The sequence below is a fragment of the Armigeres subalbatus genome, chromosome 3 (genome assembly GCF_024139115.2).
Source record: "Armigeres subalbatus isolate Guangzhou_Male chromosome 3, GZ_Asu_2, whole genome shotgun sequence".
In the NCBI taxonomy this organism is placed as follows: Eukaryota; Metazoa; Arthropoda; class Insecta; order Diptera; family Culicidae; genus Armigeres; species Armigeres subalbatus.
In genome coordinates this window covers 32,452,458-32,471,826 of record NC_085141.1, presented here as the reverse complement: position 1 = coordinate 32,471,826, position 19,369 = coordinate 32,452,458, and the positions used below count along the sequence as shown (strand labels likewise).

The 19,369-nt window shown below is 41.1% G+C and overlaps 1 protein-coding gene across 1 annotated transcript in view; it reads left to right on the top strand.

The window, feature by feature from the left end:
* LOC134228172 (vertebrate ancient opsin-like) overlaps positions 1-19,369 on the top strand; it is a 115,972-nt gene that overhangs the window by 39,179 nt on the left and 57,424 nt on the right. Inside the window, exon 2 of the mRNA XM_062709960.1 lies at positions 15,993-16,768. Within this exon, the coding sequence (XP_062565944.1) occupies positions 16,352-16,768 (417 nt within the window). The 5' untranslated portion in view covers positions 15,993-16,351. The remainder of the gene's footprint in view (positions 1-15,992; positions 16,769-19,369) is intronic.

Below are 19,369 nucleotides of genomic sequence, written 5' to 3'. Positions count from 1 at the left end.
TTGAAACATATATTTCTGCATAATTCGAGAACTAAACAAGCAAATGGAGCCAAGTTTGGGTCGAGCAGCTTAAAAAAACCTACATAGCTAGAAGGAATACTCAAGAGCTTTCACTCAGCGAAACTCGCATCTTAATTAATCGTTCCAAAAAGGTCGATACAAATATTAAATTTATTTTATGTCCGACAGCTCTTGGAATGCACGAAAGGGGGGATAAAAAAATAACAAGGAAACGAAAAAAAAAGTCTAAAGTGCACTTATTACAAGGAAAATTTTAAATTTTAATGACAGATTATAGCAAAGAATGTTTAGAAAAAACAATGAAAATGAATGTTTGTAAAATATTTATCCAGTTGTGAATTTAGCACAAACTTTATATAATTAAAAAAATACTGGAACTTATTTTTGTAGACATTTCTGTTCATCTTTTTGGAAAAGGACTAAGTAAACTGTTGAATCCATAACACCACAATTCTCCATAATCCATAACACCAAAGTACTGTTAGAATTATAAGCGTTTGTTTAAGTCAAGTATGAAACTCAAACTAGTTGAATCAATAGGGGCAATAGGCAGATGTACTTATGAAATTACAGATGTGTTGTTTGGACATGGCTGTTTCATCACGTTCTTGCATAGGCTCGGAATTGCAAACTTCCAGGATTATACGGCATACTTAGGTGACGTCTGAAGTGACGTCACGTCACCTATTCGAAGAATGCCATAGCAGTATGCCCACGATCCTAAAATTATTGGAATGCCATGCTACTTATTCGCGGCATAGATACGACCTCGGACAAACCCGTAGAGAGGATGCAATGGACGCTAAACTCGCCCATACAAGAAACATGCGCTGATGAGCTGCGGGGGTTTCTGTATAGTCTTAAGGAGGTCATTTCGACTCATGGACAGCGATTGCTGTCTGGGCGCTTCCCGACCCCCACACGATCTGAGATGTTTTCTCAGGCGTCTGGTTGCAGATTTTCGTTAACCTTATTCCAAGCAAAGTGTCGATACACTGAAAATAACCTTGCTTTTTGAGAGTCACAGGTCCAATTGATTTATGAAAAATAAAACGTTCTTTCAAATAGTTTCAAAATAAATCTCTATTGCTTTGTAAATATAGCTAATCAAAGTTATACGATACATAGGTTATATGGCACATTGATTTCCTTCCCCATGTACATGTGGTATTTATAAACTGGAATCCAATCATCACACACTCTTGTGTTCTGAGCACTTTTTGGGGGACATAGGGCCTAGGTACACGATCTCCATCCTTGAATTAGGCCAATAGATTTCATTTATTTCTCTGTTAGGGTTTCGTTGCCAAGAGATCCTAGGTCTGCCCCTGCTACGATGTCCTGCGGTCTCCGCTCTTATGTATGGTATGGTAGACCTAAGTCACACTGTGAAGTTGCTGTTGATATTGGATTTCGATGGCATCGTCGATGGGACTAAAGATTCAGAATCCAGTTGTGAGGCCACAAGGTCCGAGCTGTAAAACGTTGACACGCACCAAGTATCACTATCCGTATAACATCACAGATTTCACTTTAGGGTTGAGTATTCGGGGTTTGGTGCATTGCCTAGACCGCCACCCAAAGTTGACTGGCTTTGGTTTTCGACCTACTCCACTGTTTGCCCGGCTACCGTAGAGTTGGAGTTGTTCACATCCAATGATTCGGTGTTGTCGAAGTTGATGGGGGGAGCGTTCAACCAGGTCATTCAGTTTACTCCACCGTTGCGTTAGTACTGCAGTATCGTCATCTGGCTCAAGGTAGTACGATTGCTCTATGGTGGAGGGCTGCTAGAGCGGCCCCTGATTTTGTCTATTACTATGGGCAACAGCAACAGAGACATAATACATCCAGCCTTGCCACACTTAAGCGATTATATTGTGCTGGACTCTGGATTTTGTCTAGGCCTCCCTTGCTTCTAAGGACGCCTTCGAAGGCTTTCCGTGGGCAATCAGTACCAAATGGAGGGCCTTTTGAAATTCATTGACTTGCTCCAGGATAATGCAAAAAATGACAGTATGGTTCTCAGATGATCAGCCCTGCGGAATCTTGCTTGCAGCAGGCGGAGAATTGTCAACCTTTCCTTATATCTGAATTAGGATAAGTCGTCAAAATTCGATGTTTTTCTAAGTGGTCGAGGCAACGTTTCAGCTAATCTCTGGCATCCACGGATTTGTCCTTGCTCCAATTAGGCATCGTGAAATATCGTAGAGGAGCGATAATCGCCGGATGTTGTGGCTTTCCTAGCATAGTTGACCGGAGAGTCCACCCGCCCCAACTGACCAATGAAGAAAACATGGCTGCAACAACCGAAGATTATCGCTTCAATAATTCACTCACTTGGAAAGCTGAAATGTTGGTTCCATCACTTCGTACAGAATCTTCAAGCCTCAGCCAGCATTCTTCAAAAAGCAGCCATCCGAAGCAGGAAATCTGAAGCGGCCCCCAAGGTCGATCAGCAGTCGGTGGAGGTGACCCTATGCTGTCTGTTTTGTCTGTCTGAATCACAAAAATCTGTTTGGCGCCCAGGGTTGCAATGTATTTTCAAATAGGGTCAGAGCTTTGTGTGACCTCATTCGGGTTATCGCTGATGTGGAGCAAGGATGTATTTCCTCTGTACTGTTACTTCTCAGCGTAATCGAAAAGATCTTGGTGGGTGCGACTGACCGTCTACCATACCTTGAGCTGGCAGTTTGGCAGTTTATTGTTGTGGAACATCTAGACTATTTATAGTCTATGAATGATATATTTCGTATCAAGTAAAAAACAGTGATGCATAAAGTTCAAAATTTAAAAAAAATAAAATAAAACATCGAAAAAAATATATTAAAATCGATTACTAATTCTTGGGGCAATCAATCAAGACGCGGTTTTCGCTGAGTAAAAGCTCTTAAGTATTTCTTTTAGCTATGTAGGTTTTCTTTTTGCCTGCGCTTAATGAGGAAGCGCTATAATCAGTATAAAAAATAAATTTCCCCATACTAATTTCCATGCAAACTTGAAACGGCTTGTGCTAAATCAGTTTTAATCCAAATGAGCTCAAATTTTCGGAGGACACTCAGAACATGATACAGAATCAAATGAGCGTTGTGGAGCAGAATCAATTTTTTGAATCACCCTAATAGGTACTTATATAAAAAGAACTGTTCCCATTTCCATTTCACTGAACAAATATTCATCTCATCGTGAAGTTTCCTTCACAGCAGCAGCAGCACCAATCTAGTCGCTTCTTTTTGCTTATATGGTTGCACAAATCAGAATCACAAAAATAGAAACAATTCAGTTTCCTTTCCATTGATTTGTTTTTGATCGGATGGGCATAAGCTATGAGATGAAGTCAAGAACTTGTTGTTCGGCTTTAAACATTGTTCATATGCAAAATCATCCGCAATACTAATAATTGATTAGTGATATTCATGCGTGCAGAACGACAGTATATATCCGGTAGCAAGCTTGTTTATGGCAGATTAGTTTTTTTTTGTCTAATCCATCGTACGGTTTTGATATTGTCAAACCAAGCTTCCTGAAAACTAAAAACAGCCACCCACCATTGAATTTGCTTTCAATCACAACATCCATTACCGCATAATCACAGAGTTAGCTAATATGCCTTTCTCACTTTTCCATTGAAGTTTGAAACTTGTAATCAGATCGGATCCTATTAACAGAAACTTCAAAGCCTGTTTCCTGGATAGTAATTTTGAATGGCTTTGCTTTAACGGCGATTAAGTTCAAAACAGATTACATTTGTGTGTTAGCTATGAGCACTTTCGACTATACATAGTTTCTATTTGCAAATTAATTTGGTGAAAATAATCCACTTGAAACAGTCAAATATAGAAACAATAATAAATGAAATGGGCAATGCGTAAATGTCACTGCTCAATAGATGTTGGTGCATGATTAATACGCACTAACGAGTGTTACCAACAGGTAACATTGGTTATTGTTCCTTTAATATTGAGCGTGAGAAATTTAGTTTAGTCATCATTATAGTAGCATAGTTAGATAAACGGTCAGTTTGAATGGGGTGGTCGACATCAGAAACGCAGTGTCGGACGGACACTCATTTTCGATGGGTGGTATTGGTGAGAGTATCGGAAATTACAGTGACTATAATAACAGTGTCGTCAAGTGTCAGAATTGGAACAGAATCGTCTGTCAGTTCCATACAAATGCGCGTTCCAAACGAGCAGGAAACCTGTCAAACGTGGCACATGACGTTACTCTTCTTATAGGACTCTATCGGAAATGTAGTACGATGCGTTTGAAGCCGAAAGGTGAAAAGGGGGCTCAATAAAAGTTCGCGAAGAGAAGGCAGTTGGTGACTGACTGTGTTAGAGGCGAGACCCATTTAGAGTTTTTTAGACGATTTCGTTGAGCCGCACTCGCCGCTCGCCATTGTCGACCGCCTGCGTTCGCGACATTTGCCAGCTAACCCGCATCCATATTGACCGGTCGTTATCGACAACCGCTTTATCAAGCGGTATTGGTGTCGGCCGCACTCGTCGCGGCAATCGAGCCGCATTTGTCATCGCCCTTGGCTTTCTCAGTCGCCATCGCCGGCCACATCCGTTGCCCACAAGCACCTGTTGCAGAGCACACGCTGCATGCCTTCGTCGTTATTGTATTCTCGTTCGACAGGGTTCTCACGCTCCGAAAGCTTCTTTACGTCACCCCGCCCTGAGACCCGGAGCTAAAAGAGGCCTTCTGCGCCCGCCCCCGCTAAGCTGCCGTGGCTAGACCAGTGGCTTGGGGTTTAAGACAGTGCCCTTCCGGCACTGAGCAGTTCCGGGGCCCAAATACTTGAGTCTTATACGAGGCAAAATCATTTTTCAAATTACATTTTCCAGATCTGTCTATTTTTTTATATGAGCTTCTTAGCGGATATTACTCAGCAATATCCAGCTTTTTACGCTAGCCATAAATCAACTATGGTAATTCAGTTTTGACATTTGCTGTGTACAATACTTATAGTGAAATTCTTGTTGCTAATAACTACGCTAAACTGTTTATAAAATGAAAATTTTCACTTTGTTTATTTTGAAAACGATTGGTCCACAAGATCTTTTACATTTTTGTATAATGGAATGTTTTATCGGCTTCTTTTTAACATTTATTATATTTTAGGTGGATCAAGTGTAACTACCGGTAACTCAGCATAGATCCTTCCCAAAACTATCTGACCACAGCTCAATAAATCTCAGGGATGGCGTGCTTGAATGGAATATTCTGAAGAGCATTAATTGCTTTGCAGCACAGAATAACTTATGTTTCTTGGTATCGATGGCTATATTTGATCGGATTATCTTTAGACACCTACACACAGTCCTTATATTGCGCAACATTCCCTTGTCTCAGCCCTTGTCGACCCCTTGTCTCAGCCCTTATATTGCGCGACATTCCGACCAATCAGCAATTGTTTAGTGTGCCGCGGACTAGGTCTTTCGCCAAAACCTAAACAGTTCTACCACTGTTGGTCACGTACCGCAGAATAGCGCAGAGTATACCCAGAAACCTTCCCACAGAAACTTATAGATGTTGCAGTCCCACGCTGGTGGTTTAAGAGCCTGACATCATTGCTACACTATAAAATATCAAAAGGCCCCAATAGATTCCGCAGAGCCGCAAAGAAAAGAATACAATTATGTTTAAATAGATGCTAGAAAGGAATTTTTTTTTTTTACTATGTCTGCACAAATTAATTTTTAGGCAGATAGTCCTGAAGGTCATGTGTTGGTCCACCTACGTCCTGAATTTGTATTTTGTTATTCCGAAGCATTGCACAGCCGACATCGGGGTAGAGGCTCCACGAACTACCCAAACGAATAATTACAGTATCAGTGGCGGTTTTAAGACGCGTGAATGCATTGACTCAAAAACTCTATTGCCCATTCCGGGATTCCCGGATTCATCAAATGAAGTGCGGGGCTTTAGCTGGGCTTTTTAAATGGACAGTTCTTGCACTCAAACATTTTCCAACTCCAGGCATTCCGTCGAGCAATCATGTTGTAGAAAAAGCTTCATATGATATCCATGAATATGGTTTTATCTCCAAAACATCTAAAATTAAATAAATATTAGTAAGGTGGGAATAGAAAAACAAAGCGAAACTTTTGACGTGTCAATTGTGCAATTGTGAGTAGGACTCCAAGGTTACTAGGATGGCCCTATAAAATCTAATAATGTACAGTGTCAAAATTCAAATACCATAGTTGATCTGTAGCTATAATAAAAAGCTGGATAAAATCAAAATTTCTCAATCAATTTACTTTCAGTACAATTTTTGTATCAACTGGACTCATAAGCCTGGGAAAGACCATTTCTTTCTAAAAAAAAAAATGAGCATGAGCATAATTGACCGTCCAAGAGTGCTATCCGTTATTGCATGGTCAACTGTTATTACACAGGGATCCAACAGACGATGTTTGGGATTAACATCTTCCTCAATGTGTAAAAACTGGTGACCCAATATAAAGCAATACTAGCGCCGACCATGTCCGAATGCATGTCAAGGAATGGGTAGGAAAATGTTGACATGATACTCACTTTCTTAGATGGAAGCCGACGAGTCACCTGCACTTTCACGAGAAATCACTGGAATGTTGGATAGGGAATGTAGCGAGTTTCATTTTGGTAAACGACGTGCTGTGTATCACGTGGGGGGGGGGGGGGTGTGGGCTAGTTGTTATGGGGTACTATGGACACTAGAATGGTTCAAACAATCGATTTTGCTCCACAGCGCTCATCGGATTATTCATCATGTTCTGAGAGTCCTCCGAAAATTTGAGCTCATTTGGATTAAAACTGATTTAGCACAAGCCGTTTCAAGTTTGTATGCAAATTAGTGTGGGGAAATTTATTTTTTCATTATATTACGGAGAAAAGGAAAATTTGGCTAGCTTCGTGAAAATAACGCGCAGAGGGCAATCCCCGCATGGAACAAATCGTACATAGTGTGCGTTGAACTGAACATTATTTAAATCAAATCAACTGTCATGAAGTCCATGATTTTAACGGCGTGTTTGCACGATAGCATAAACATGGAAAGACTAATCATCAGCAACCTACTGGTGTCAACTAACTCGTAATTTACAGGATTCATCCCGTGAGGCACTGATGTTCATATATTATGATCAAACTGGAATCATTGGCCATCAAATCAATTTTACCATAGTTGTGCTCCTCAACATTTGATATTGATTGCATACAAATTTAATATGTTATGGCTCAGCTAAAAGCAATTTACCAATGAAATATTTATCAAATTCAAAAGACCGTCAAGCAGAATTTTGTCCAAAAACTCTTATGTTGTTCGTAGTGATCGATATCTACGACGGTTTATTATATCTGGGCAGACCTGGAGGCAATCGTGTTGGGTTTGTTAAGAATCCCACCCAACATCATGATTTGGGTCAGTAAGCTTCGAGCGACACACGATCACTCTGGCTGGAAGGTCCGCAAGGACCTGCTTGCTGATACATGCAACATTTCATAAATGTTTTCTTCCTCTGTCAAACTTCACCAGATTCTAGACTAGCTCCACAATTCGTAGTGGCCAGGAGAGAGCTCATTGAGCCCTTGGACATGCTAATGTCCTTGTTTTTTTAGATTGAATTAAATGTAGAAATGACAAGAACATAATAATAAACAAAAATCGTAAATTCAGCATTAGCCACCTTCGATCAATAGCCCGGAAAATATTCATTGGAGGCGTATTCAATTTTCTCGGTTTCCAAATTTTTCATGCAATGCGTAATACCGATTATGACGTTTCCCTATTGAGCGCAGGTTAAAAGAAAAACTACATAGCTAAAAGGAATACTCAAGAGCTTGCACCCAACGAATACCGCTTCTTAATTATTCGTTCCAACAATTAGTAATCGATTTTAATTTAGGTTGCGAATCTTTAGTCATGATCGTTAAACTCCTTAGAGGGCATCACTAAAACGTGCAGTGCAACATAGTAGCCTGAATTTGTGTGTGCTATCTTTCGCGCCACGAGCAGCAATGTTGCTTGTTGAGGAGTTACGCAATTAGCTCCAGAAAACTACGGTATAGATTAAATCGATTACTAATTATTGGAACGATTAATTAGGATGCGGTTTTCGCTGAGTGATAGCTCTGGTGTATTCCTTTTAGCTTTGTAGGTTTTCTTTTAACCTGCGCTTAATGAGTAAGCGCCATGAACAGTAGAACGCAAAAATAAATTTCCTCATACTAATTTGCATGTAAACTTGAAACGGCTTGTGCTAAATCAGATGTAATCCAAATTTGCAGAAGACACTCAGAACATGATAAAGAATCAGATAAGCGCTGTGGAGAAAAATCGATTTTTGAACCACCCTAATGGACACCCTAAGGAATCACGTCATTTTCACAAGGAAAACGTTGTAATATTGGGGTATTATTGTACAGCAATAATTTTTACAAATCGTTCAGCAAAGAATTAAATGAAAAATATGGGTGATAGCCGATAGTTTTTCTAATGACGATAGTATTTCTAATGACGATGTTTCATATTTTTTTTCTAAACTTTACAAAAATACCAAAAATCAAATTATATATGAGTCTTTTTTAGTCTACTCATAAGAAATATTTATCATTATAAACATGAAATCATGATTTACACAGACCAGGAAAACAAGCTAATAAAAAAAAGATAGAAAGACAGGCCAAACGAGTTAATAAATACTATTCCAAAAATCCTTCACTGTATATAGTATTTTCTTGTCGATAATACAACTAGGTATGTTGTGCTTTTGCTTTCAATGAAAAAAGTGAAATTGAAAATCGGAATAGTATTAAAACCCCTCGAGGTGCCGCTGGTTGTGTATATATTTAAAAGACATAAGTTATTTTCTTTCTTTTGAATCTTGCAAAATTATAGTTATCACTTAGGGGAACTGTTCCGATCTCCATCTTACTGTACATATATCCATCTCATCGCTAAACAAAGAAATACGGCACCAAATTCGTCGCTTCTTTTTGTCAACATGCGTGCTCACTGCTGAAAAAATCACAAAAATAATAAACAAACCAAATTCCTTTCCATTGCTTTGTTTTTGATGAGATGGAAATAGGAGCTATGAGATGAAGTGGCGAACCATTCCCTTACTCTTTGCTTATTTCTTCGAAGTAGGTAACAAAATCTGAGTCTCTACAAGTAAAGTTTTCTGTTTTCTCAATTAGCCGAAAGCACTGCAATTTGATAGTTTTGAATAGTTAGCAGTCAGCAAAAAAAAAATCTGGACGTCGATTACGCAAATAAGTGTGTTAGCATCTGTAAAACGTGCTTCTTGAAATAAAAATGTTGAGGATAAATTGACATGACTGACTAATGATTTTACTAAAAAAGCATGTAACATTAATAAAAATCAATTAAAAATTACATTGGTTTAAACAAAACTCGGAAATTCAAATTTCCTAATGAATGCTTGGCGTTTTTTGAAGTAAGTAATACAAACATTTCAAAATAAAATTTCGGTGAAAATAATGTACGTACTTCATATGGTCCATATTACCCACACCAGAACGTGCCCGTTTCGCCCCACCAGGATACAATTTCTTTAAAAACTCTCAAATAATCGAATTTTAGGATAAATCGTCAATTCAACCCGTACACAATCTTTGAATAAACTAAGCTCGAGTATCATGCGGATTAGTTATGTCAATTTCTGTTTCAAAAGCTCAACGGACGACACGTTAGTAACTATTTTGTCCCTGACAATTACCTAACGTATACGGCTGATCGTATTCCGATGGCACGAAGCCACACATTTGACTATCCTTACCGGGCATAATTTAGTAAGACACACGGCTACAAAGCAAGACCATGCTGAGGGTAGCTGTGTTCGATTCCCGGTTCCGGTCTTGGCAACTTTCGGATTGGAAATTGTTTCGATTTTCCTGGGGATCTAAGGATCATCGTGTAAGCCTCATGATATACGAATGCAGAAATGGTAGCTTGGCTTGGAAACCTCGCAGTTAATAACTGTGGAAGTGCTCAATGAACTCTAAGCTGCGAGGCGGCAATTTCCCAGTGGGGGATGTAGATAAACTGGCTGTTTTTCAAATAAATAAACTTCGCAACGGAAAAGGATGGACCGATCAAAGTTAATAAATAAAAATGCCCAATGAAACTACAAAAAAGCGCGGGTGCTGCTCGCAAAAGTGCTCAGTACGTGTTAAAAATCGCTAAAATATTTTAAACGCGTGTGGTGCTAATTGGATAATAGCTGAATGCCAATAACACAATGTAGTGAAGTGAATATGTTTTTCGACACTTCATAGACCTGATCTTATCTACTATATTCTTCTCTTCCTCTACTCTAAAGAAATGTAATGAACGTAACACAATTAAGCCGAATAAGCATCAGATCACCAAATTCAATTTTAATCAAATTTAATATTAATGCAATTTAAATCCAACTTAAATCAAACACCCAGCCCGAATCAAGTCCAAAACCAATTCCAATCCAATTCCAAACCCAATCCAAATGAACTTCATCCAAATCCAAGCCAAATTAAATTAAATGCTCATTCACATCTATATCCAATCCAATCCCAATACAGCCAAATCCAGCTACTCATTCAAATCTAATCTTTATTCAATCCAAATCTAATCTGCATCCACATCCAAATCAAATCCAATCCAAATTCAATCCAATTCCAGTCCGAAGCCAATCCAAATCCTATGCAAAACAAGTCCAATCGAAATCTCATCCCAATTTAATCCAAATCCAATTCAAATTCAATCCAAATTCAATGGAAAGTTCAAATCAAGCCCAATCCAATTCCAAGTACAATTCAAATCCAATCAACATCTCGCCAAATCTAATGAAGTGAACAAAACCCAGCCATAGCCAATGAAGTACTCATCCAATATAATTAAAATCCAATCCAATTTTATTCTGAATATATTGCAAATCCAATGCAAATTTAATCTGAAACCATTGAAAATCCACTTCAAGTCCTATCCAAATCCAATGCAATCCAAATTTAATTACTCGTTCAAATCTAATCTTTATTCCAATCCAAATTTAATCTGAATCCAAATCCAATTCAATCCAAATATAGCCAAATCCAAATAACAACTCATTCAAGTCTCAATCTCAATCTCAATATAAATCCAATTCAAAACCAATCCTAATTTTATCCAAATTTAGTCCAAAATCCAATCCAAATTCAAGTAGAATTCAAATCCAATCCACTGGAATATTCATTCAAATTTAATTTGATTTGTATCCAGTCTGAATTTAATCAGAATTCATTGCAAATCCAATTCTAATCCAAATCCAATCAACTTTGAATCCAAATCCAATCCAACAAAAATCTAGCCTATTCAATTACCCACTCAAATCTAATCTTCATTCAATCCAAATTTAACCTGAATCTAATCATAATCCAATGCAAATTCAACTCAAATCCCAATTCAAATCCAGATCCTATGAAAATTCATTCCAATCCAATCCAAAATTAATTCAAATCCAATCCAAATCAAATTCAAATCCTATCCAAATTTCACCCAAATCTCATCAACTCATTTAAATCTAATATTCATCCAATTGAAAAGTTTATTCAAAATTCAAATCCAATTCATATCCAATTCAAATTCAATTTTATCAGAATCCAATCCAGTCCGAATCAAAACCAATCCACATCTAGCCAAATCCAAATAAATACTCATTAAGATCTATCCTTGATCCAATCCAAATCAATCTGAATTCAATCCAAATCTAATGCAAATCCAATCAAAATTCAATCGAAATCCCAATTCAAATCCAACGTATTCGGAACTCTTCAAGATCGCCATTCGCCATGCTTTGATCCTTCTTCTTATTTTTTTTCCTCATCCGGTCATCTTCCTTTACATCTCTTCTTCTTATTCTTCTTATTCTTCTTCCTTTTCTTCTTTGGCTCTACGTCCCAAATGGAACTTGGCCTGCTTTTCAACTTTCAACGTATTCTATTAGAATTTCTCCAGTTATTAATTGAAAGCTTCCTATTCCCGCCATTGCATAAATATGTGTTTTGTGTGCCCGATACACTATGCCCAGGGAGTCAAGAATGTTTCCAACCCGGAAACATCCTAGATTTGCCCGAGAATCGTACTCGCCATCTTCGGATTGGCACTCTTAAGCCTTAGGTTCAATAATTACATTTTAAGTTAGAAGGTTGAAATTTATGACAATTGAAAATCTGGATGATTTTTTTTAGATGGGTAAAGCGTACCATTGGTACTTCGCGTACCTTAAGAAATAAAATAGACCCCATCTCAAGGTCCTTAGCCTCTTACCCAGAGACCCCTATCCCCACCTCCTCGTGGTGCTGGCCGGGATACGAGCAACTTTAGGGAAGATCGGTCTATGCTGACATGGAAGGGGGAATTTGTTCCTCTCCGGAGGTGCAAATCTTACTGAGCGTCTATACTTTATGTTAGGAGCGGCTCTCAACAGCGTCTGTTCTCCATGTTAGGGGCGGCTGATCATCGTCCGAGTGCCAGCGAGAGACTCTAAGTGAAACTGTGCACCATGGTCCACCGGGAATAAGGAGGAATGGTTCTCCGGAAATTTAGGGGGTTTGGTGTCAGGTCCTGCAAGCCAGCCTTTAAAAAAACATCTTCTTCTTCTTCTTCGTTGGCATTACATCCCCCTCTGGGACATTGCCGCCTCGCAGCTTAGTGTTCATTAAGCAGTTCCACAGTTATTAATTGCGAGGTTTCTAAGCCAAGTTACCATTTCTGCATTCGTATATCATGAGGCTAACACGATGATACTTTATGCCCAGAGAAGTCGAGACAATTTCTAATCCGAAAATTGTCTAGACCGGCACCGGGAATCGAACCCAGCCACCCTCAGCATGGTCTTGCTTTGTAGCCGCGCATCTTACCGCACGGCTAAGGAGGCCCCCAAACATAAGCCAGCCTTTAAAAAAACATAAGCAACGAATAATCAACAAGAGAGTACGGACCGGAACCATAGGCGAAGACCACTGTGACGAAAAGGGATTAGCGATTGGAAACCTCGGTTCGTGGAACTGCAAATCTCTTATCTTCATAGGGAGCACACGCATACTCGCCGATGTGATCAAGGACCGTGGATTCGGCATCGTAGCACTGCAGGAGGTTTGTTGGAAGGGATCAATGGTGCGAACGTTTAGAGGTAATCATACCATCTACCAGAGCTGCGGCAACACACGCTTTCATAGTGATGGGCGATATGCAAAGGCGCGTGATCGGGTGGTGGCCGACCAATGAAAGAATGTGCAGGTTGAGGATCAAAGGCCGGTTCTTCAACTTCAGCATAATCAACGTCCATAGCCCACACTCCGGAAGCACTGATGATGATAAGGACGCATTCTACGCGCAGCTGGAACGTGAGTACGACAGCTGCCCAAGCCACGACGTCAAAATCATCATAGGAGATTTGAACGCTCAGGTTGGCAAAAAGAAGGATTTTAGACCAACTATTGGGAAGTTCAGCGCTCACCGGCTGACGAACGAAAACGGCCTACGACTAATTGGTTTCGCCGCCTCCAATATGGCCATTTGCGCACCTACTTTCAACACAGCCTCCCGTAACGGTACACCTGGAGATCACCACTGCAGACAGAATCACAAATCGACCACGTTCTGATTGATGGACGGCACATCTCTGATATTATCGATGTCAGGACATATCGTGGCACTAACATTGACTCTAACCACTATCTGGTGATGGTTAAACTGCGCCCAAAACTATCCGTCATCAACAATGTTCGATACCGACGACCGCGGCGGTACGACCTAGAGCGACTGGAACAATCTGATGTCGCCACTACATACGCCCAGCATCTCGAGACAGCGTAGTCGGAAGAGGGTGAGCTCGATGGGGCCCCTCTTGAGGACTGTTGCAATACAGTCAAAGCAGCCATTAACGACGCAGTGGAGAACAACGTCGGGTATATGAGACGAAGCCGACGGAACGATTGGTTCGACGAAGAGTGCCGGCAGATTCTGGAGGAAAAGGACGCAGCGCGGGCGGTCGCGCTGCAGCAAGGTACCCGGCAGAACGTGGAACGTTAAAGACGGAAGCGGAGACAGCAAACCCGGCTTTTCAGGAGAAGACACGTCGCCTGGAAGAAGCGAAGTGCGAGGAGATGGAACAGCTGTGAAAGAAACACGCAAGTTCTATTACAGGCTCAACGCAACGCATTTAAGGATATGTCGTACAGTAAAGGTCTGGTCCGTTTCGGCTCGCGGCACGAAGCCTTTGCCGGTTCGTGCCGCGAGCCGAAACGGACCAAATCTTTACTGTACGACAAATCCTTCAAAAATTCCGTGAATACCGGGTCCCAACTCACATCTGTTCATTGATTTCAAGGCGGCATATGACAGTATACGGCATACGGGCTATGGAAAATTATGGACCAGAACAGCTTCCCTGGGAAGCTTACCAGCCTGATCAAAGCAACGGTGGATGTTGTGCAAAACTGTGTGAAGATTTCGGGTGAACACTCCAGTTGGTTCGAATCGCGCCGGGGACTAAGACAAGGTGATGGACTTTCGTGCCTGTTGTTCAACATTGCACTAGAAAGGTGTCATGCGGAAAGCCGAGGTACAATTTTCAGCAAATTCAGTCAATTTATTTGTTTCGCGGATGACATGGACATTGTCGGCCGAACATTTGCAAAGGTGGCAGAACTGTACACCCGCCTGAAACGTGAAGCAACAAAAGTTGGACTGGTGGTGAATGCGTCGAAGACAAAGTACATGCTTGTGGGCGGAACCGAGCGCGACAGGGCCCGCCTGGGAAGCAGTGTTACGATAGACGGGGATACCTTCGAGGTGGTCGAGGAATTCGTCTACCTCGGATCCTTGCTAACGGCTGACAACAACGTTAGTCGTGAAATACGAAGGCGCATCATCTGTGGAAGTCGGGCCTACTACGGGCTCCAGAAGAAACTGCGGTCGAAAAAGATTCGCCACCGCACCAAATGTGTCATGTACAAGACGCTTATAAGACCGATTGTCCTCTACGGACATGAAACATGGACAATGCTCGAGGAGGACTTGCAAGCACTCGGAGTATTCGAGAGACGGGTGCTTAGGTCCCACATACCCGATGTAGTTCTTTGGCGGTGTGCAAGAAGACGGTGTGTAGCGGCGAAGAATGAACCACGAGCTCGCCCAACTCTACGGCGAACTCAGTATCCAGAAGGTAGCTAAAGCCGGAAGGGTAAGATGGGCAGGGCATGTTGCAAGAATGTCGAACAGCAACCTTGCAAAGATGGTGTTCGCTTCCGATCCGGCTGGTACTGGCAGGAGCAGGCAGGCCTCGAACCGTGTATTGTGGCGTCAAATTGTTGATTCAGTGTTATCTGTTTAGATGTAAACTAAATCCCGAAGCCAAGTTCCCTTGCCTATCTTCGATGTATTTTGGCTGAATTTTGTCATTTTATCAAATGGAATTAATAACATCAAGGTGTATTTTGATTTCATCCTGAAAAGCAACTATTTCTCGTAAAAGCAAAATATACCTTGATTTAATTGACAAAATGAAACTCGATGAGCCTTGGTACGGGTGGTTAAATTGAAGTATTTCCATTCAATTATGCGTCTGTGCTAGTTATGATCGATCACTTTATCGTCATGCTTTGAGACAACTGTATCTGAGTTCCTTACTTTATGTTATGACATAACTAATGTTAATACGAATATCATTCTAAAATTATGCGCTGCTTGTCCACAAGCGTTTGCTCATGTTGAATGCAGTCCAGAATGAGTTCAATTGTTTTTTCGAGTTCGTTGTTTCTTAATAAGTATCAAAACTGAACTTCAGCAGAAAAGCTTTAAGTAAACTCAGTAAACTATTTCCTATATCTCCAATCGTTTTCAAACTTTTGTTAGTCATGTTATTTTGTTGCTTATTAACAACTTATTTCATATGAACGCTATTAATTTGACACGATTTCTATTTCTTCTTTTATTTCAGATGTAGAACGTGCAGATAATTTGGAATTAACTTGTCAGTGTTCAGTGCTGATGTCCCACGCAACAACTAATAACGACGCTAAGTCCTTTTTCGCATCTACTCTGCAAGTGACACAAAACCTATCGTAAATCATACCTCGCGGAACATTTCCACCGTGTTGTTTTCTCCTCGATAGCACCAACTCAGAGCCAAGCGCTTTCCTAAGCCGACACTAATTGCCTGCTCCTATGCAACCTGTACGGACCCGGCACTGGAGTAGCTTAATGATAAAAAAGTTACAGAAGTACGTGGAAAATGGCCCACCTCTCCGCTGGGCCCGTGCAACACCCACCAAGTGAATCCCGTGGCCAGCCTACAAAATGATGACCGAAGTTAGCGTCATCCATGTGGCCAACATTAGCAGTTTGCTCATTCTGTCGATTCAGCAGACGACAACCATCAATGGGGCCACCGTTGTCAACGCTGGTGATGGCGGTGGCGACGGTTTCGGTGCTGGTCTGTCAATGGTTGTGGAAGGCGACAGTGGCAGTGGGGCGAGGGAAGGCAGTGGAAGTGCAGATAGTGGAACAAGCAGTACTCTTATCATTAGCAGTGCAAGCGAAGACTTTGGCGAACATCGGGTGGGTGGTCACGAGCAGAACTCTGTACCGATTGCGGCGCCGGAGCTGATGGAATCCTGGGCGTATGTCGCCGCCGCAGTAACGCTCTTCTTCATCGGATTCTTCGGGTTCTTTCTGAATCTGTTTGTGATCGCGCTGATGTGCAAGGATATGCAGGTTGGTAAAATTGTGAGACCTTGATTAATTTTTCGCTTAGTATTAGTATTTAGGGTCGAAGCTTTGAAATTAAAATCTTTTTTCACAACTTAATTGAAATATACCATCGTTTCATTCCTTTACATAATATTGGCAATTCGTTGACTAAGTCGAATTTCAGCCATAGAACCACACCCAAATCATGTTACAGATTTTTGTGAGTTTCGGTGAAATTCACGGAAATATCACCAGCAGAATTGTTCGGTAATTATTTCACAGATTTTCTATTATTTCTCCTTCGTTCAACTGGGGTCTTAGGGGAAAATGTTACAGGGTTAAAATACTTCAAACTTCCATTTACTTTCGCTTTATTCACTTATGTATCATCCATAACAAAACACTGAAGAAGTTTTCAAGTAGAAAACGAAATACGTATCTGATGATACATAAGTGAATTTAGTGGAAGTTTGAAGTATTTTAACCTTGCACCAAAAATCTGTAAAATTATATACTGAACAGTTCTGCTGATGAGATTTCGGTGAAATTTCACAGAAATCTGCGATTTATTTTAGGTGGGTAACCTCCAGATTCCAGTGAAATTCCATTTGAACGCGTGGCAAGTGCAGAGGTGGTATCCGTTTTCAGTAGGCGAGTGACGGCACAACGATTCCTGTCCATCCTCGATAGTCTGTCTTTTCTATATTGGGGTACACTTTACGATTGCGAAAATCGGGGACCGTCTCGAAAATATGATAGACATTAAACTTTAATATCTCAGCCGTTTCGCGATGGATTTTCAATTTTTTTGAACCATTCGATCCAGGATGATTTAGTAAGTTAGTTTTAGTTTTTTTTACATTTTTTTGTCGTACACGTTATTTTTATAGCATTTCAAGTGGTTAGCCTCTTGGCCCTTCATCTTTAGTTTAGTTTCTAACTTTAATTGTTTTAATTTTAATTCACAAAAGTTTATCTATATTTTCAACGTTGCCTAAAAGAGGCAACGGTTAATTTTTAAAATTCGATAGCTAAACTACACAAATTTTTACAATAATAATTTGATAACCTAGATTGGAACAAGCGCCCTAATCGCAGCTTGGTCCGAAGATAAGCAACGAACCCTAAACCGATTTTTACACTCACCAAAGCGTTCTTGTAGTGTTTAAATACCGGCCAGACGATGGACCTAAGAAGTTCGTGTCCTGGGAGGGGTGTTGAGGATCATCTCCAGGAACTTGTTCTGCATTCTTTGGAGTTTGAGGTGATGGGTTTTAGCGCAGCTCTCCCAGACCGACATGCCGTATTCCATCACGGGGAGGATGATTTGCTTGTAGACAGTAAATTTATTCTTCAGGGACAAAGACGACCAGTGGTTGATCAAAGGGTACAGCAGTTAAAAAAAAAACGTTACACTTTGTTACCGTCTTGTCAACCTGTTGCCGAAAAATAACCTTGCTGTCGTGGGTCAAGCCAAGGTAGTTAGCCTCGTTGGCCCATTCTACTATCGTGCCATTGAGGATGATTTTGCAGTCCTCAGCCGGTTCTCTTCTGGTGGGTCGAGGCAGCATCAGCTGCAAATCTTCTTTGCGATTGCAGCGGCGGAAGGACCGGGATCGGCCGCCGCTGAAGCGGAATTGTCGAGAAGTTTCGTTCGTCGAGCATGGGGAACGAGCTTCGGGCTGGGCGATTTTTTGTGGAAGCTTTCATGCGGATTTCGCAGAACTCCGCGCGTTTCGGACAGGGCTTCGTGGTGGCCCGATGCTTTTCCCCACAGTTGACACACTTAAGGTCAGCCTCTTCCATTTGCTCGCACTCCGGGTGCATCGTGCGTTCATGAAGCAATTCCGCGTGCCATGGTCGAAGCGGAGACAGTTCATGCACTGCGTGACATCACGATACACGGGCTTGTACTTTGTCCACTCGACGACAGTGCTGTTGATGGCCTTGATTTGCGTGAGGTTCTTCATCGTGGTAGTACTTCACGAAAATCAGCGGGCACTTCTCCTTCCGCTCTGGTGATTTATCGTGGAACAGAGGTTGTTGCTTCTTCCGTTTTTTCGTGGTACCTAGCAGATTTCCGGCGTCACCATCCTTGAGCGAGGAGTTGCTCAAGAAAAGCTTTTCACTTCCCTCGTCGGGAGCAACCTGCTATGATGGACGCTTTCACGTTTTATTCGTGACCGAAGTGGCCGCGGTATCTCCCATGACGGGTCCGGGAGAAAATAACGCCAACGCGACGAAGCGAAAACGTAAACACAGCGAACGAGCGAGAAAAAATGCGCGAGCAAAAAGCACGTCCGTACGCGCTGCTGTCACAAACCTGAATTTTCGATGATCTAGGATGAGTCAACGCTTCTTTGTATTTATATGAAAATACTGATGTTCCACTATTTATTATCGATAATTGATGAAAAGTTTAGAAATATGTAAACCAACAAATTAAATAGGGGGAAAGACGGCTTTGGCAGGTTTTGTTCTATTATTGGCAGGGGGGTTTTTGTCGACCAAATTTTTATAAAATTTGGCCACAATATTCTTTGATATGCAAAGAATGTTTAGGCCAAATTTGAGCCTAGTCAGTCATAAAAAAAACCCCTGCCAATAATAGAACAAAACCTGCCA